Source organism: Cydia pomonella, chromosome 21 (assembly GCF_033807575.1).
Source record: "Cydia pomonella isolate Wapato2018A chromosome 21, ilCydPomo1, whole genome shotgun sequence".
Classification (NCBI taxonomy): Eukaryota; Metazoa; Arthropoda; class Insecta; order Lepidoptera; family Tortricidae; genus Cydia; species Cydia pomonella.
The window spans coordinates 11,171,239-11,192,447 of record NC_084723.1 but is presented as its reverse complement, the minus strand read 5'-3'; the positions used below and the strand labels follow the sequence as shown (position 1 = coordinate 11,192,447).

The 21,209-nt window shown below is 36.9% G+C and overlaps 1 protein-coding gene across 2 annotated transcripts in view; it reads left to right on the top strand.

The window, feature by feature from the left end:
• The first annotated feature begins 1,023 nt into the window (after positions 1-1,023).
• The window catches only part of LOC133529648 (lysyl oxidase homolog 2A), a 39,810-nt gene continuing 19,624 nt past the window's right edge, over positions 1,024-21,209 (top strand). The window contains exons 1-5 of one of the 2 annotated variants that reach the window (XM_061867416.1): positions 1,024-1,366; positions 1,554-2,312; positions 6,277-6,417; positions 8,411-8,646; positions 17,782-18,013. In XM_061867416.1, coding sequence (XP_061723400.1) covers positions 2,138-2,312; positions 6,277-6,417; positions 8,411-8,646; positions 17,782-18,013 — 784 coding nt within the window. In that variant the 5' untranslated portion in view covers positions 1,024-1,366; positions 1,554-2,137. Of the gene's footprint in view, positions 2,313-6,276; positions 6,418-8,410; positions 8,647-17,781; positions 18,014-21,209 lie in introns of both variants that reach the window. The other variant, XM_061867415.1, reaches the window with a different exon arrangement.

Genomic DNA, 21,209 nt, shown 5'->3' with positions numbered 1-21,209 from the left:
ATTTGACGTCAAAATACGTTGTGTATATTAGAACGCATTGTTTTTTTTTTTTTATAAGCATATCATAATTTTAAGATCTGTTTTTCTGGGCCTCACTCTGCAGTGGCGCCAACTGGTGAGCACTAAAACGGTAGCCCCATTAAGGCACGTTATCTTAGTGAGAACCACAGTTGGAAGAATCTCAGACAAAACAGTTTTCTAATACTAGTCAAATTCAAGCTATAAGTGTAGCATAGGTGCAAATGTTTTTATTCTAACCCAAATGGTATGTACCATTCCACTCATACGCTGTATGAAATGATATTTCATCCACACTCACGAAGTAGTCATTGGTAATTGAGAGGCGGATTTGGCTACTTGGAAACATGACCAACGTCGTGGAAGACGCAATCACTTTCCGCTCGATTACTAGCGGTTTATAAGATGAAGTACTGTATACTAATTATACTCTGATTCCGCCATTTTTTTCCTTTATATCGGCCTTTTCGTTTCCATCTTAAATATTTCCGGAAAGCACCTAATTTAAGCCCATCGTTCTGAATATATTTTATCAGCTTTAGCAATGTTAGGATTCCGGGATATCAGATTTAATTAAATAAAATCTTTCGCATTGCATTTGATTAGGATAATAACAATCTCATTTAGTTCAAAATTTACCTTGGCCTAAAGATGCTGTGCTCACAGTAACGTTATAACGTTCGTTACTTCAGTGGGGTAAGTAATATAACATATACAACGTTATAATATGTTGCTCCGAAGATATAGATTCAATATGAATAATTTTGTATGATATAAGATTGATGAATAATGAACTTCGCCAACAGCAGCAGCTTTGTGCTATAAATATGACTCATAATATATATTTGACTATGGTTTTATTTGCAATAATAATTAATTAAAAAATATAGGGAAATTCATTAGTTATTAAGCAATGATTCTTCTACTGTACCTAGTACAAACAAGTATTGGGCATGTACAAAAAAATAGTAGCAACTATATGTTCCTTTTGTTGTACCTATTAAACACTTAACATTTAAACTGAAATAATTACGTCTACGTTATTTTATTATTCTAACAATTATATATGTTTATAATTTACAAGATACATAATAAAACAATTTAATTTATTCCCCAGTTGTAACATTATCGATTTTCAGTAATGACGATCTTCCCCTTAAACCATGAACTCATCAGCACATGGCAAAGTCATATATTCTTAACATTGAACTAGTATGACGTTCTTATATAAACAATTAATAACACATGATTCTAAGCACGCAATAGACTCAATACAGTGCGATAATTGTTCACGTCTAGTCGCATAATAGTTCCAATATTAGTTAATTTATTAAAAAGAACAACAAAAGTAGTTCATATTTTAAATTTCAAAACGTGTTTGATAAAATGTTTAGTTTATTGGTCACCGTTTTGACAATCAGAACTAACGAATTGACGTTCTACGTTTTTGATTGACAATTTCTCGATTTCGATGTCCGCTGGTGCAAACTTGTTTAACAAAACTATTTTTAATTTCAAATCCAATTTTCTTTTAGTGCGCAGTGTGTGAAAAACTAACTATGAAATGTTACTTGAATAACAAATGAGTGTTAGAAATATCAATACATTAACAGGTCGGCCCAAAATACGAGTATATTGACAAAATTGTTTATTGCGGCATATTTTTGAGAAGTGTTGCATTTAAATATCAAAGATAAAAGGGTATATTTTGATCAAAAATATCTTTTCGTTGCCTTGTTTTTTGTCTACAAAAAATGTAGCAGAGTGGAGTTTTTAATTTCTCACAAGATAATTATAATCTACAGCTAGAGTCATGCAATAGCACTATTTTTTTTTTATTTGATAAAAGACAAAAATAGAAGCGTCACAGAGTGGTCAAAAATAAGTCCACGAAAATAATGTTCACCTTTTAGTTAAATGATTACAGTTTAATTTTTTATGGTATTTTGTTAAGAAGTGTAAGTATAAAATTTAAAAAAAATTTTTTTTTGATCCCCATGTACGACATTTAACTAAACAGATATCCACGAGCTTTATATGCATTGATACGCTGCAAGTAAGTGATCGTTAAAACCAAAGAACAGCCGAAGGTACCAAAAAGTTTAGTTCAAGTGCTACCATGAAATTTGCAGTGAAATGTTTCATTACTGTCGCGGTACTCGTGGAAGTCACTAGTCGTGATTTGAACGACACTGACCGGGCCGCCCGCGCTGCTTTCGTTCAGAAACTACTAAACAAGCAAAAAACGGCTGAAGGGAGAATAAAGCTTTTCGGCGGTCCAAACCAATTTGAAGGTACAGTTTTATTTTACTGTTTTCAACGTATCAAATATCATTGGTAACACACACTTGCTTTTTTTTTGTTTCATTAGGCTGTAAGTATTAATTTTCTCCTTTGCTACTTTTATTTCACCAACCAGATCACTATTTTGTTCATTATTCGTCATATTCATGTAATTAACAACATTTTAATGTATAATTTATCATTTTCGTGGTGAAATAGTTTTTCTATAAAAAAAAATGGAAAATTAGATGACATGGACACGATTCGATTGAATTCAAATTTACGGCTCTAAGTACCAACCGAACTACCGGAAGCGATATTTCCACTATATCCTGCATTATTTTATAAGCCTTAAACAAGATATACTTACAATCATCCCATGTTGAAGATTACCAGGCCAAAAATATTTAATTAAATCCTAAATTTTATATTAGATAAAAGTTTCTTTTAAGCCTAAAGATTAGGTTAGGTTAGGTTAAATAGTTACTAGACTGTATTACCCACGAAACTATCACCCTGCTTATAAATTAGTTATTTAATCCGTCTACCTTTTAATCCTACCATTGTACATATTACTACTATAAATATTATAATATTGATCAAGTGAGCGCGAAGCTTCCCCATATCAGCTTAGGGAAAAAAATGCACCAACCATACTCTGTGTAGTGACTTTATAGGTCATACTAAACGACGTATATTATGGGACCAAATGCCGAAATGACGAAAATTTGGCTGTTTCATACATTCTGGCTGACGTAATGCCGCTGATTTCTATGGGGCAGCCAAAATTTGGCTGTTTCATAGATTCTGGCTGACGTAATGCCGCTGATTTATATGGGGCAGCCAAAATTTGGCTGTTCCATACAATCTGGCTGACGTAATGCCGCTGATTTATATGGGGCAGCCAAAATTTGGCTGTTTCATAGATTCTGGCTGACGTAATGCCGCTGATTTATATGGGGCAGCCAAAATTTGGCTGTTTCATACATTCTGGCTGACGTAATGCCGCTGATTTATATGGGGCAGCCAAAATTTGGCTGTTCCATACAATCTGGCTGACGTAATGCCGCTGATTTATATGGGGCAGCCAAATTTTTTTCGTGATTTTGGCATTGGTCCCATAATATACGTCTTTTAGTATGACCTATAAAGTCACTACACAGAGTATGATTGGTGCATTTTTTTCCCTAAGCTGATACGGGGAAGCTTCGCGCTCACTTGATCAATATTATAATATTTATAGAACACATGACTGATGGTCAAAATGTCACCCTTTGTCCGGCTCTCCGGCTGTTCTCCTCTAGATGTCACATTACTCAACCGATTCTCTTGAAAATTTGATGCATATATATGACAATAGTTGATAAAAAATACCAATTGAAACTATAAAAATAGTCATGTGAGTTTATAATAAGGTATGGTTTTTTTTTTTCAAAATGGCATAGCCATGGTGTTTCGCAAAGTCTACAACTCAAAGAAGCACTAGTTTGTTTCGGTATACATATGTTCAAAATTTATTATTAGCATATCATTTGGTAAAAATGCATAGTATTTTGGTTTTTATGATAAAAACCCCAGAACTATTGCTATAAAGTATCAGGAACTCGAGAACTATGGTGCATGCTATACACTTCCAATAAAAACGTGATTTGCGGGATGCCACTGTACGAGCGCCGAGAGCTGCGTCCTGCACCCCGTTTCGCGGCACAAGTATAAATTTAATATTTAGTAGTCAGTACAAAAATGATTGTGCTGCACAGTGCCGCACACTAGGAACAAAACATATTTCATATAGCAATATTAGCAATGTGTTCTTTTGAACAATTGAACTAGGAGCTCTAAAAGTGTATGTTATTTAAAAGTGTGTGTGAAGTGTGTGTGTGTGAAGACAGTGTTTGTGTTGAAGTGTAAGTGTGTGTGTTAGTTAATATCTTGATGTGTTGTATGACTTGAAACTTTAATTTCATCATCATATTTTTTTATTATTAGTAGCTACCATTATCTAAAAATATATTTATGACTTATGAGATAAATTTTGTTAAACAATAGTCGATTATTTATTTATTTTCATATTTATTATTAACGGATATTTTGAATATTATAAAAGTAGTTACAAAACACTTTAGTATGTTTACGCCGTATATTTTGTATTCAAGCCCTCATAGACTGACCGTGATAGACACCTCATTACAAAGCATTTACCTACTAAGACTCCTTACACACGGCCCAATTCGAACAATATATGCTTATAAGATGTCACAGCGATGCGATACCGATCTAAAAATGTCAAAAGTGAAGTTTTTGGTTGACAAAATGTCGCTCTTGACACTGATAGATCGGTATCGTATCACTGTGACATCCTATAAGCATTTTTCGAATTGGGCCGACAGGCGTTTTTTGTTGTAAACGGCTGCACCAGTAAAATCCGTCGTCAGCTTATACCGAATGTCAACTATAGCATACCTACTTATTTGGTGTGACTGTTAAAGCGTTTTCAAATTGTCTCATCTGATATCGGATGTCGGATGACCTTTGGAGAAAAACAGCTGAAAATGTCCTATGGCACTAAGTCATTTTATTTTTGCATTAACGCTTTCTTTTCTAGAACAAACAATAACTTATACTTAAATGTAAAACAATATATAAAATAGTACATTACGATACAAGTGCGAAAAATAGGAAATTCGAAACGAGTGGCGATAAATTAAAACACGACCGAAGGGAGTGTTTTAAATCGACACGAGTTGCGAATTACCTATTCGCACATGTATCGTACAACGTTTTACAGTACATATGGCACTAGTGCTATAAAATAGCCCCCATATGTACTGTAAAGGCACTTTTTTACTTTTGCTTCTTTGTTGTTATATCCGACAACCGATAAAATAAGATAAGATAAGATAAGATAATTCTTTATTGTACAACCGTGTTACAGAGTTGGTTAATAAAATAAACAATAAACAGTATCCATAAATAAAAATTACCTTAAAAATATAGGTATCCCTTCTTTACTAATAATAATAACATTAAGTACATAAAAGTAATCATGGTATTACGAACAGCACAGGGTCTAAAGCGAACTTCCTCCGTCACTGCACTTATGCTTTTCTTGGAGTAGGAGAAAAATGCCCGCAATTTGCGAACTTCGGCGTCGCCGTCCTCAGTCTCTGCCAGTTGCAAATAGAATTTTTGGCACAACTTTCTGGTTTTTATGTTTCTGGTACCAAGGGGCCTACCCAAGATGCCAGTCGCTAATATATTTAAAACACCAATCAAAATTTAAATAATGCATGAAAATACTTATGTTATGTGTCATGTTGTAGCATCTGTCATCCCGATCTGTATGTCGATGTACAATTGTCATCTTTGTTAGGCCCGTGAGGTGAAATAAAATAGTCACACATTTTTGGAAGCGTCTATCCATCTGTGACAAGTGATCCGCGAAAGCCCAAGAACAAAACATGTGTTACAATTGTCACTCCAAGCGCTCACGTTTATGAATTCCTAGTAATCCAATGTGTGTCATATCCAGAATATTCTACAGATATTGCGGAAAACAATTACGAAATTATTTTTTTATCAACCAGAAACAGCTGCGAACGATGCTATTAAGCTTCCACTTTTAATTTATTTTTAAGCTTTATAAGAAAAACGAATTCATGGAAAAGCTTTTCGATTGTAAGCAAATGATTACTGGGTCTAACTGGGGATATTTTTACTATAAGGAATTTAGTAATATTTTCTAAAAGGATTGGGGTGCAATAATTTTTTTTTTTACTAAAAAGGACTTGCCATAATGACATAGACAATGCGAATTCACTACGCAATTACCACTAAACAATATAAACAGGCCCCAATGTAAAGGTCAGCCACACTTATCCGTATGCCACACTCAGCCGTATTGACCTTACATCAAAATCAGTAAGTGATAATATAATGCTGATGGAAAGATTATTAAAATGAGTTTGTTCACAGGCAACGTATACATCTACCACGGCGGCCGGTGGGGCGCTGTATGTGACGACTCTTGGGACGACGCGGCCGCCCAGGTAGTCTGCAGTCACTGGAACCGGAGCGGAATCGCCACACACGCCGCGCAGTATGGAGAGGCGAAAAGTAAGTCACTCATCCACCGATCTAGAATGACACATACACAGGGAACGTATCTACCACAGCGGCCGGTGGGCGACCATTTGTGACGACGCGGCTGAGGTAGTCTGCCGTCGGTGGAAGCTGAGCGGAGTCGCCACACACGCCGCTCAGTAAGGAGAGGCGAAAAGTAAGTCATTTTCATTTACAGACCTACAATGATATATACACTACACAGGCAACGTATACATCTACCACGGCGGCCAGTGGGGCGCCGTATGTGACGACTCTTGGGATGACGCGGCCGCCCAGGTAGTGCAGTCGCTGGAACCAGAGCGGAGTCGCCACAGACCCCGCGCAGTACGGAGAGGCGAAACCTAAGTAATTTCCTTCCTCAGATCTACAATGACACATACACAGGGAACTTTACATTTACCACGACGCGGCCGCCTAGGTAGTCTGCAGGCAGTGGAACCAGAGCGGAGTCGCCACACATGCCGCCCAGTATGGAGAAGCGAGGAGTAAGTCTTACCTCTTCCACTCTGCTTTTTGCAAGAGGTAGGCTGCATCCTCCCACTTTCTTAGGTCGAAAATACCCAGAGCTCGTGTCCTGATTGTTTTTTTTTTCAATACACACAATACAATGTCTGGAAGTCATCTCTTACCTAATTCATATCTTATGTCTTCTTTGGTCCCTTATTCAGTCAACATGGGTATTTTTCTTGTTACAAAAACCTAAGACAGATATCTTTCCCCCTGCCTAAAAGTTGTCTGAAAAATATCGTTTTTAACCATATGGGGCAGACTTTGGCTATTTGTCTTTTTGTAGTTCAAGCTTTTTTTTTTGTTTATACGGCACAGAAGCTGCACTAGCACAGAATCCACGGAATTCACGTCCGAACTATTTTTATTATCGATGAACAAATGAAAAACAAAAAATATTGTATTGTAACTTTCATTTGTACTCGTAGCATTCCCTCGCAATTAATTTCGGCGAAGATACAAAGATCAGACGATAAAATTCCTCTCGATACCTCAGCAGATTAAAGATCGTGGAACTCTTGGCTTTATTTTATACGTTTGTGGCTTGGACATTGATTGCGCCTTAAAAGGGTCTTTATTAAATTTTTACGACGGCATCTATAAAATAACCCTCTCTCGTACTCTTATTTGTATTGAACAGACGGTATATAACAGCGACGGAAAGATATATAAACTACTTAGGTACTTACATGATATTGAAAGAAATGAGTTTGTTTTACGAGAGGTGTAAGAGTTATGAGCTTCAGAGTTTTAAAAGAACAGTTATAAAATATACTTATGTAGGTACAATCATTGATACCATAAAGAGATGTTACCCCCTCTTATTCATAAACGCGCTTCAAGCCTCAAGTAACTAATAATCGTTTGTCTTGATCTTTCAACTTCACTTAATGTATTTGTAAGACCTTTCTTAATAAAACATAAATTAAGTCATTAATGCTTATTATTCGTTCTCAAAAGTTTTTCAGATATCAACCCATATTCAACAAAAGACAACGACCGGTTTGCTTGTTAGCGAAGACCGTAGCCTATAGAGTTATAGATATTAAAAACTCAAGAGGTTAAAATATGCGCATTGTCATAAATACGTTTTAAGTATGAGGTTTTACTAAGCTAAGGGTTTAAGAGGAAAGACATGTACAGTCACGGAATTTGAAATTTTGTCACTTCTGAATCTTAAAATCATTACATAGAATCTAAAAGTGACAAACCTTGAAATTCCGTGACTGTACCATCAGCCGCAAAAGTGTGTGACGACTTTATCAATGAATTTCATACTCTCGGGAGCTTCAAGCTCTAAGATCTGCCGGTATGTCTTCGTGGTTGCTGATAAATAGACTATGTATAAAAGTGCAATCATTATATGCGTACAGAAACTCAAAATCGATTCGATAGTATGTCTTAGATACAAAACTAACCTTAAAGTATCTTGAATAAAATTCCAATCATATCCCATTAATCACATTTTTTTCTCCAGGAAAGTTCTGGATGGATGATGTAGTCTGCGAAGGTACAGAGCCATCCCTGAACCACTGCATCTTCAGCGGCTGGGGCTCATCCGACTGTGAGCCTTCCGAAGCTGCTGGCGCCATCTGTACTGAAACACCAGTAGCACTGGTGAAACCCAGAAGGAGGAGTTTGATGGAGACACTGGATGGCGATGCTCGGTTGAGGCTTGTTGGAGGGAGGAGTCCTAATGAAGGAAGAGTTGAGGTAAGATAAGTGATTTATCAATTATCAGTATCTATGGACTGTGTATGAAGATGATATTAGTCGACTAAATAAAACGTCAAAGGTATTTATGGCCGTCCGAAGCTGCTGGCGCCATCTGTATTGAAACTCCAGTGGCATTGGTGAAGCCGAGAAGGAGGAGTTTGATGGAGACGCTTGATGTCGATGCTCGGTTGAGGCTTATTGGAGGGACTAGTCATAGATAAGAGCGACGACTATATGGGAAAAAAATTAAGAAAGAATCCATATCAACCAATGCAAACAGGCCGATGTTATTCGACCAAGTTTTGGACTAATCCTGAAATAGTAGATTGTTAACCAAGAGACGAAAGGCACTTAATTCTGTTGAGGTAGTTTGGCGCTCGAGCGCAGTGAGAGCGCCAATAGTCCGAGACTGAAATGGTACCTTTCACCCGAGTTAAATACTCTAATTTCGAATACAAAGAAATTAAAATACATGTGAAAGTATAATAACATGACTAGGTATAAACTTTCATAGTATTTCTTGAGGGTACTTTTAATTAACAATTTAGGTAATAGTGTCGTGTTTTATGGAATGGGAAGTTAAATATTAGAATGGAAATTGTCCAACAAATCCATTTAATATCAATTTTTTTATTGCTTATGGTAATATAAACGAAAAAACGTACTGGGAAAGTTAAAAACCCTTGTGCATAAACGTATCAATTTCTACACACTTTTCAGAAATACAGTGGCTAGTTGTTTTTCAAAACATGAGATGATTTTTTTTATATATTACTTAAATAAATTACCAAATTGTTAAAAAATGTGTAAAATATGTTTTGTGTTTTGTACAATAAAGAGTTTTATACATACATACGTACATCTTCAATACTTAGGAACTAGAACTACTTAGAACCCGAAAAGTTTTCAAGCATCAAACGTCTCTTCATCTTTTTCACGGCCATGATAAATCACTAACACAAGGTACTGTTCAATACAAGTTACAAAGAAACTTTCACCAATAATTCCAATAAGTACCTACCGCACTTACCCCGTTAATCATTGGAAGTTCTTCCATTACTGCAGAAACTCTGTAGCGATGTCAAAGTCTACTTAACTATTTACCTACTGAAGGGTTATTAGGAACGACACTTTAAAAGGGAAGCTTTTGACGGCAGTCGGGAAGTGTTTATTTAAGGGTTTTAACATAAATTATAATATGTATCGAGGGAGATACTATTACCATTCCATACAGACCAGTTAGTACCGATAAGAACAGAGCTCTTAAGAATTATAATGACCAGTCTTACATACAATAGTGTATCAAATCAAGATAGAGTTATGATACACCATTAGACATACTGGCGCCGTCCCACCTCCAACGGACTAATGTAAAAGCGGGCGCAGCGGCGAAAAACGGCGAAATTTTGAAACGTAATAAATATATGAGCCTCGGAGTACTATTTTGTACCATTTGGCGTTGAAACTCTAGGTCATAGGGTCCCAGCGGGCAAAGTTTTTTTGAGAAATCGCGAAACGTCTGGTAAAAAGATGTAGAAACGAGCTAATATGATATTATTGATTGAGTGTATTGCAGTTTTGCCTGTTAAAAGAAAGAACTATACTTTAAGAACTTGTGTATGAAAGCGCACACTTAGAAAATGTATTAGGTCAATTTAGAATAGAATATAATTATTTATATTCGTAAACACAAACGAGACAAATAACATACTCTAACAAAACACAAAAACTATAGAGGTAAAGTACTACGATATGGCCCACCTCAGCATGTTGCTGGTGGCTTCCAGCGCTGACCATCAAGTGAGAAGAACCACGGAAGGTAAGACAAGAAGAAGAAAGACATAATATAATATAGAGTGAACAAATGGTTAAATGGGAAAAATTACACAGCATGAAGATACAACACAACGACTAAATTAATACAATACAATACAAATGCCTGAGAATAAATGTACATGGAAACACATATAATACATAAAGATAATAGGTAAACATCATCTAAATAATAAGGTAATTAAATAAGGGTTATTTATATAAAATCAAGCATCGTACACATAACACTGTATCGGTCCGGTCCAACCATACCTTGGCTGAACATTACAGCTACATAACTAGCGCCAACGGTAGCTACACGAACTCAAAGGCAATGACAGACCAGACCAATATCGCACTGTCTAAGATCGTAATATGATAAGATTCATATACTAGCCGTGTCTTATCCAACCTCGACATTCGCAGAATCATCAACACCTTGATGGAGCCATAACACGAAAAATTGTTTGATTGAGACCAATATCTAGTGTTCATGAAATTAATTTTACAAGATTTGTATTGAAGATGTATTGTGTAAACAAACAAACGCATAATTAACATCTCACCCTAAAGGTGACGTTTGGATGTCAACAACTGCAGCTGCATTACTGTTGCAGTATCGTTGTTGCCGCTGCTGTATTTGTAATTTGTATACATATTTAATAAAATGATTGGCGAACGTCACACATTTTATCAAGGACATTTTCAGATACAGATTGTCCTCAGGCAGAGATTGTTCTTTGTCCTCAGTGGCGGCATCAACGACACCGCATCAGTATAGAAGACACTTGACTCTTATTGTCATGTTATTAAAGGTTAGATTTGACAAATCTGCGCGTCATCATGGATGGCATGCACTTTGCAGTTGTTGACATCCGAACGTTACTTTCTTACGGGGCCCACTGATTAACAGTCCGCCGGACAGTATCGGCCTGTCAGTTAGAACAAAAAGTTGACAGTTCTGAACAACTGACAGACCGTTACCGTCCGGCGGACTGTTAATCAGTGGGCCCCTTTATACCATTTAGGAGTACCATCTACCAACGTAGAATCATGCTTAAAAAATGCTTAAAAAATATACTTATATGACTAAGATTCTCTCAACTATATTATACCTATGTACTTTGCAGCGTACATAATTACGTTAAACGTCAAATGTCAAATGGACTTTATACATCGCTTGTTTTGAACGCACGCTAAGTCTGGCTCGGCAAATTCAAACCACAATGAAAACACGAAATCGCCAACTCCTGTCATGATGAAAATAATACACGGACACAATATAAATTGTTTTTTAATTAAATAACAGATATTTTAAGACAAAGAGTACTTACCGATGAAAGGAAATACCAGGATTAACAGCTCCAACTTTATTTGTGGTGTTTGAACAATTAAGTATGGAACAAACAGTCGTTTTGATTTTGAAATCTGACGTTTCACGCGGAAAACGGTCGGCAGCCGTTTAATGTTTGCGGCGAGCATAAGAGCCGCGCGGCGACTTTTTGCACGCATGGGACATACACTCTTTCCTTCTATCTCAATATAGTCTCTGTGGGTCTAACTGACAGGCTGATACTGTCCCGTGGACTGTTAGGTGGGCCCCTTTATACCATTTACGAGTATCATCTACGTTCCCTTATGCTTAAAAATAAACTTATGTGACTAAGATTCTGTTAACTATATTCCCATGATGATATTAATAATATATCAGTAGGTATCTATGTACTTTGCAGCGTACAAAACTACGTTAAACAATTAAATTATCTTTAGGTAATTTTGGCTCCGAAAGGTTTAAACTCAATCAAAACAACACAAGAGGTATTCAAGTCCCCAGACCATTATCATCAGTTAAGATTGTATTTATAATACAATTAAATCCTACGAGAATTACTCCTATAAATTGAATTTCCTTACAAACTTACTTCATTCATTCTTATAAAATTAAATGGCTTCAGTCCATTGGGACAATTTCGCCAGTGTCAAGGTATTAGGAGCTTTAATTACGACTAAAATTTTACGGTTAGTACAAGACAGTGTACGGTGATTTTATGGTGGGACACGGTGGGACAGTTGCCTAATCAGGCATGGGTCCTCGCTTCACTTAAGTTTAGGTACAGTCAGCAGCAATTAGTAGCGGATGAAACAACGCGCCAAAAGTATCTGTTATTCCGGATAACTTTTCCAAATATAGATAAATCTCTAAAATTTACGTTCAACAGTATATCTTTTATAGTCTTAATTGTTTTACATATAGAACCATCACATTTTGTTAAGCTGTTACAGAATGGTAGATACTTTCGAAACCTTGTTTGATCCGCTACTTTTGATGCTGACTGTACTTATATAGTTATTTAAGTGTTTTCTTATTACTAACAAACTATGAACACTTATTTGTCTGAAATAAATGCATTTTATTTTATTTTACTAACTATTGTAAAGCGATAGCTGGACTTCACAAGTAGCCCGTGGACTACAGGTCGTTAACTCCAAAATGGTGGTTAAACGCGTTTCAAGATTAATTCTCCACGCACTGTACACTACCACATTATTTTACTATATAATAAGCTATCGATATTACACTTTAAACGATATTAATGAGCAAAAAACAAAGGAATTATTCACGATGCGTGACTATCAAGTTGGCGCTCGAACCGGAAGACCAATCTCAATTTGTTGAAAGAATTTCCATCTTTCAAGTTATAAACTTAATATTCGGTAATAACTTGCTACAAACATTGTCTTGGTAAACATTTCTCCTGGAAGTTACCCATATTATCAGTATTATATTGGCTTAAGATTTTGCGCAGATTTTATGTTTGTTCGTAAAAGTAACAAACAAATATTAATTAAAGTTCCTTTGAAATTAATAAACTGGTAACCACTGAGTAGGTTTTTTAATAACAAAACTTCCATTAGACACAGAGATATTAAGTATATTAAATCTCACTCACGTATTTTAAGTCCAAAATCACTCGCCATGTTACACTCCGCACCGAGGAGCATCATCGGGAGCTCGCGTTACTGGACCGGCGCTGATCGATGATGATCGTGCTCCTGAGACGTGAATGACTCATTTTAATATGTCTGTGTGTCACGGAAGTTATCTTCTTGTTTTCTATGACAAAAGGTTTTAACGATAAATTTATTACATATCGTTGCTAGTTTCATGAACAATCAAAACGATATTTGATTATTATTCTAATATTTTTACAGTACATATGGTGCTACTTTCCCGTACGTGTGCGCGAATGATCACTTTCCGTACATATGTCGAAACTTTAAAGAGCCATATGTACTGTAAAACGTTGTACGATACACGTGCGAATAGGTAATTCGCAACGAGTGGTGATAAATTAAAACACGATTTCCTATTTTCTGCACTTGTATCTTAAATAACTTCTTCTTTTGTCCATAGATATTTTCATTCATTCTTTTCGTGCCAGTTCTTGTGAATCGAACTTTACTCACTGTATGATTTGTTTTTGTTTGTAGTTTTTGTTAAGAGCCCTTAATCCTTGGAGCGTTCTCCGATTTCACGAAATAACGCTCGATAGATGGCGTTGGCGCTCGGTACGCGAGCGCCGGCAACGCGACGCGCGTTTCAATGCAGACTAGAATAATCTTGATAGTTTTCAATATAATTTCAAGCAACATTAATTTTAGTGTCATATGATATCATATGGGCACTCTTTATTTTATTGTATATGCACAGAATTAAATAAATCTATTTATTGACAATAACAATATACATAATGGATATATACAGATGAATACTATAACTATATGCACAGTAGTTTTTTTTTTTAATGTACACTACTACTAAGTGTACAGACTACAGAGTGTACTATAACCCTTGCTCTTTATTCTGTCTCTTTCACACCAATGGAAAATGAAGAAGTTACTAAATGGCTGCAGGTATAAATAAAGTATATTAGTGCGATAGAGAGACAGATAGTGTTTCGTTGTCGTATCGTAAACGATTGGCATGTTGGCCACACACTTGCTTAGTGCCTAGCCAAAATACCAATCGTTTGCGTATATTAGTGCGATAGAGAGAGAGTAGTGTTTCGTTGTCGTATCGTAAACGATTGGCATGTTGGCTACGCACCCATGATACCTAGCCAAGAAGCCAATCGATTGCGCATATTAGTGCGATAGAGAGACAGATAGTGTTTCCTTGTCGTATCGTAAACGTTTGGCATGTTGGCTACGCACCCATGCTGCCCAGCCAAGATGCCAATCGTTTGTGCATATTAGTACGAGAGAGAGACAGATAGTGTTTCGTTGTCGTATCGATTGGCATGGTGGCTACGCACCCATGCTGCGTAGTCAAGATGCCAATCGTTTGCGCACATTAGTGCTATAGAGTTTCAGTGTTATTTGAAATCACGTTAGGGTTTGTATTATTATTTTTGACCCGAATGAAGTCCATCCAGGTTCTTATGATGGAGTCAGGAGTTGGTCACCAGAACTCCTAATCTACTCATTATAATTCCATCGTGCTTGGGCTCAGAAGATTTGCCCTGACGAACACCATCGATCTAGATGAGGTCCAGGGTCTCATGACGGAGTCAGGAGTTGGTTAGGAGTGAATGATGAGTAGATTAGGAGTTCTGGGGAGTTCTGGTGACCAACTCCTGACTCCGTCATGAGACCCTGGACCTCATCTAGATCGATGGTGTTCGTCAGGGCAAATCTTTTGAGCCCAAACACGTTGGAATTATAATGAGTAGATTAGGAGTTCTAGTGACCAAATCCTGACTCCATCATGAGACCCTGGACTTTATCTAGATTGATGATGCTCGTCAGGGCAAATCTATTGAGCCCAAACACGATGAGGTTATGATGAGTAGTTTAGGAGTTCTGGTGACCAACTCCTGACTCCATCATGAGACCCTGAACATCATCTAGATTGATGGTGCTCGTGAGGGCAAATCTATTGAGCCCAAACACGATGGAGTTATGATGAGTAGATTAGGAGTTCTGGTGACCAACTCCTGACTCCATCATGAGACCCTGGACCTCATCTAGATCGATGGTGCTCATCAGGGCAAATCTTTTGAGCCCAAACACGTTGGAATTATAATGAGTAGATTAGGAGTTCTAGTGACCAACTCCTGACTCCATCATGAGACCCTGGACTTTATCTAGATTGATGATGCTCGTCAGGGCAAATCTATTGAGCCCGAACACGATGAGGTTATGATGAGTAGATTAGGAGTTCTGGTGACCAACTCCTGACTCCATAATGAGACCCTGGGCCTCATCTAGATCGATGGTGTTCATCAGGGCAAATCTATTGAGCCCAAACACGATGGAGTTATGATGAGTAGATTAGGAGTTCTGGTAACCAGCTCCTGACTCCATCATGAGACCCTGGACCTCATCTAGATTGATGGTGCTCGTCAGGGCAACTCTATTGAACCCAAACACGATGGAGTTATGATGAGTAGATTAGGAGTTCTGGTGACCAGCTCCTGACTCCATCATGAGACCCTGGACCTCATCTAGATTGAAGGTGCTCGTCAGGGCAACTCTATTGAGCCCAAACACGATGGAGTTATGATGAGTAGAGTAGGAGTTCTGGTGACCAACTCCTGACTCCATCATGAGACCCTGGACCTCATCTAGATCGATGGTGCTCATCAGGGCAAATCTTTTGAGCCCAAACACGATGAAATTATAATGAGTAGATTAGGAGTTCTAGTGACCAACTCCTGATTCCATCATGAGACCCTGGACCTCAACCGGGTCAAAAATAATAATGCAAACCCTAACGTAATTTCAAGTGAAAATGCGTTTTTCAGAAAATCGCAGCCAAATAACACTAGACCTTACTCATAGTGTTGTGTTCCTGCCGGTGAGTAAGGTTGCCAGAGCTCAACGAGGGGCGGGAGGGGGTTAGGGTCGGCAACGCGCATGTAACTCCTCTGGAGTTGCAGGCGTACATATGCGGGCCGTATGCTTGTTTGCCACCGACTTAGTATTAAAAAAAAAGTAACACTGAAAATCCATCAATAAGCGAGTCTGTTAGGCATACTGTAAAAAATGAACTTTTATTAAGATTTTCTAATCGCAGTATATAGCACTTCTCGGAACTCCGTAGCTGATTACGATCGCAACGAATGCCTGACAATCGAGCACAGGTCCGTCCTCTAAGCGCGCTCCGCGCGGACTGAGAGCGGGGCGTCGCTGCTGCGTGATTTATACGTGTTTTATAAAAATATAAATTTACGGCAATGTAGGTCCCATAGTTACGATTTTTTTTTTTATAGGTTAACATAAAGTTACAGTTTGCTATAATATTATTTTTAAAGCAAAATATGCGTACAATTTGCGGAAATAAAATATAATAAAACCCTGTTTTCGCCAAAAAAATGAAGAAAACTCGGAAGGTATTTTATCAGTTTTTTCAAATGAAGCTTCGATTGTTAATCATTCCAGCCCCTCGTACGAGATATGTTGAATCAAATTGTAGTCATTCATGTACCAAATGATTCTTGTATATAGCAAAATTGAGAACCGAAACGCCACATCTCACTGCAAAATTTGGAAAAGACTCCCAAAAAAACCTCATTAAAAAAGAGGTTTAAAAGAGAAAATGAAAATTTGAACTGTTGGAGCCCCTACTTTAGGAAACGATTATTTAAGTACGTTATCAGTTTTTGAATAAATACTAATAGTTACGTCGTAATCTTGAATGAAAAAGGAAGCATTTTACAAAATACGCTCGTCTGTAGGAATAAGGACTCTTAACTTACCTATTAAAGTTAATTTCCTAATGATTAAAATATGTATTTTACGACGATATTCTTTAAGCTTAGAATAAATTATAAAGTGGAAAAATTATTGTCTTGGGTGAGACTTGAACTCACGGCCTCTGGATCGATACTTTTTTTTATACTACGTCGGTGGCAAACAAGCATACGGCCCGCCTGATGGTAAGCAGTATCCGTAGCCTATGTACGCCTGCAACTCCAGAGGAGTTACATGCGCGTTGCCGACCCTAACCCCCTCCCGTCCCTCGTCTACTCCACTCCACTCCAGCGCTCTGCTATCTGAGCCACCAAGACCTCATCCATAAGCAGCAGTTTTTCCACCATATGGGTCTAGGGGACCCTAGCGACATTTACCGTAAGAACGTTACACTTCTTAGACGACTACCGGAGTTCCAAGTCATATTAGAAATTCACCAGTAACGATGTGCTACCCATACTAAATTAATTTTTAATTTTTTTCCACAATTTATTCTAAGCTCAATAGCATCGTTCGCAGACGTTTCTGCTTCTTGAAAATTAATTTACAATATTCTTTGTTCAGATATACTACAAAGGCGAATGGGGCAGCATTTGCGCAGACGGCTGGTCTCTCTACGAAGCCATACCCGTCTGCCGGCATTTAGGCCTCGGCTACGCTGCGCAGGCCTCGCAAACGAACGTGTTTGGGGCGTCGAAGATCGTCCTCAGCGGCGTGGAGTGCCAGGGGAATGAGAAGAGTCTGTTTGAGTGCAGTCATGAAGATATTGGAGAGGTTAAGTGCCCGGGAGATGTGGGTGAGTGGGAAATTTAACCTTTTTTATAGTAATTTTAGACTTGAGTGGTTTACAAAATGTTATTAGAAACAAAGACTATGGTTATTTACCTGAAACAAAACAATTTTGATACGCAAACGCGAATGTATGTGAAAATTATCATCAATATTATGCCAGAGTAACACAAATTGACAACAATAAAATCCTTCCTTCCTTTTGACGACCAGTTTGGCCTAGTGGGTAGTGACCCTGCCTACGAAGCCGATGGTCCCGGGTTCAAATCCTGGTAAGGGCATTTATTCGTGTGATGAGCATGGATATTTGTTCCTGAGTCATGGGTGTTTTCTATGTATTTAAGTATTTATAAATATTTATATATTATATAAATATATCGTTGTCTAAGTACCCTCAACACAAGCCTTATTGAGCTTACTGTGGGACTTAGTCAATTTGTGTAATAATGTCCTATAATATTTATAATATTTATTTATTATTTATTTATTATTCCTTCCCTTCTTATAAACGCCTCTATACTGTAAGTTCGATTTAAATGCATTTATATTATATATTTATATTATAGTACATTATTACACAAATTGACTAAGTCCCACAGTACCTAAGCTCAATAAGGCTTGTGTTGAGGGTACTTAGACAACGATATATATAATATATAAATAATTATAAATACTTAAATACATATAAAACACCCATGACTCAGGAACAAATATCCATGCTCATCACACGAATAAATGCCCTTACCAGGATTTGAACCCGGGACCATCGGCTTCATAGGCAGGGTCACTACCCACGAGGCCAGACCGGTCATCAATACTGATTGTTAGGATAATCGTGTACATATTATAACAAATCTATACTACACTCTCAAAACATATAACGGAGGTTTCCTCATAACTATCGATTTTTTTTAAAAATTAGTCTCCCTCATTATAGTAAATATTTCTCATACTGACTGTACCATCAGATTATACATAGTGTTTATTTAGTCACCTGCAACAATTTACGTGGTGAATATATAGGTCAAGTTCTGTTATTTTAGACTACTCTATAACATATATAAATATAAATCAAATCGGAACCGGACAGTTGGGTACCTTTCCTTGTTAATCATAGTAGTCTATCTTACTTTCTACCTAAACCTAAAAACCCTATTATAACTTGAAATTGTCTTATTCTGTTTTCCTCACACTTAGGTGGAAACAGTAAAGACGGCAAGCATTTTCTACAGGTTCTTGATTTCTTGTTTCGTCTTTACTCTATATGGCATTAAGGCGACTAATGGTGTTAATAAATTAACGTTGATTTAAGGCAGTGTTTAGTGTTTATGAACAAACATGAACATGATTTATTAGGTCACCCACGGGGCCATTGTGTCAACTGACACCACATAAGGTGATTTATTTATGGTGATTAATGGTCAAAAACACTTTAATCTAAATATTGTCACTTTTGCCTTTTATGCTACATTGGTTGCAAAGGGTTGTTTGTCCGATAACTCAAAGGCTCCTTTTTAGGGTTCCGAAGTCGTCTAGGAACCCTTATAGTTTTGCCATGTCCGCCCGTCCGCGGTTTTGCTCCGTGATCGTTAGTGCTAGAAAGCTGAAATTTTGCATGGATACATAAATTATGCATGGCAACAGAATGGTAAAATCAAACTACAAAAAAAAATTAGAGTACCTCCCATACAAAATGATATTTTGTGTTTTTTTTTTGCTTTGAGCCAATAGTGTGGGGTGTCGTTGGATAGGTCTTTTAAAACGAATAAGGGTCTCCTGAAACCATTTTTTGATAAAGTTAATATTTCCAGAAATAGTCCCTTCGAAAGAAAATAAATGTATGTCCTCTAACTTTTGAACCCTAGGTCCAAAAAATCGTGAAACAAAAACTTAGTAAATGCTTTCAATGAAAACAATAGGTATCCTAAATTAAATGATTTTCATCAGTTGGTGAAATCTCCGTCAAATATGATGATGAACAGTCAAATATGATGATGAACAGTCAAATATGATGATGAACAGTCAAATATGATTTGATTTGGAGTATTATAACATTAGCCATTTAGCAGCTACTATAAACCCACTATTACAAAACCTTTTAGTTAAAACCAATTTAATATAATGACATGGACTCATTAGAGCATAGTGATGTGCCATCACCAGTTACTCCCGTTCCCGGCAATGTTGACATCTCGGCAATAATAGTAACGACTGCCAAAGAGTATTTGAAATAGGTGCGCCACTTTTTGATGTTAAATTTTTTTTGCACATATCAATGAAAGAAGGATCAAAGTCAAATGGCGTTTTAAAAGTTTTAATCATTTTTTAAAGATGGCAGTAAATTTACTGTGGCTACAAAATAAATACACAAATAAATATACATTATATACATATATCGTATATTTATTTGTGTATTAGGTATTGTTTTAATACTTATATAAGTAGTATGTACTATGTTTGTTTGTGTTTAAGAGTCTCCATATTTAGCTCCTTGCACTACCTGTTGACTTTTGTATGAGTTCTACATTTCCTGCTGTCTGTCTGCTCCTGCTGCTGCTGTGGGTTGTCTGGAAGAGATCGCTTTTTAGCAATAAGACCGCTTGTTGTTACCTGGTTCTATTTTCCTTTTAAATGTATTTGTAGTTTTTTATGTATGTAAATGAACAATGGTTGGTGCAATAAAGAATATTTACTTACTTACTTATGAGCTATGACTCTGAGTAATATTACCAGATTTACCGGAAATATAGGGAATATTGCCGTTAATGCTGGTATAAGCACATCATTACAGCCTCGGTGCCGTATTGTGTCAGTTAAGCTATGAAAATCGAATTGGGTTCCCGGCGTGTTTGGTACGTAAAATTTTAAAGGCTGTAAAACGCCGGCTGGGGTATTAACGGTTTAACGCTTTAAGAGATCAAGAACCCAATACAGATTTAATAACTTGTTAGTTTTGAACTGGTGATACATTTAAAAGTGGAAAAATTACTGCCTTAGGTAAGACTTAAACTCTCGGCCTCTGGATTGATACTCCAGCGCAGATTAGATGGAGTTGTATAACGCAAAGGAAATTTAGCCTCTTTTCTATAAGTACCGGAAGTTTTTTCCAATGAGACTCAACGAGTTTTTTTTTGTATTCAACGACATGATTATATAATTTTAAACATTAGGACAATGCAGGATGAACTAAATTTTTGCGTTAT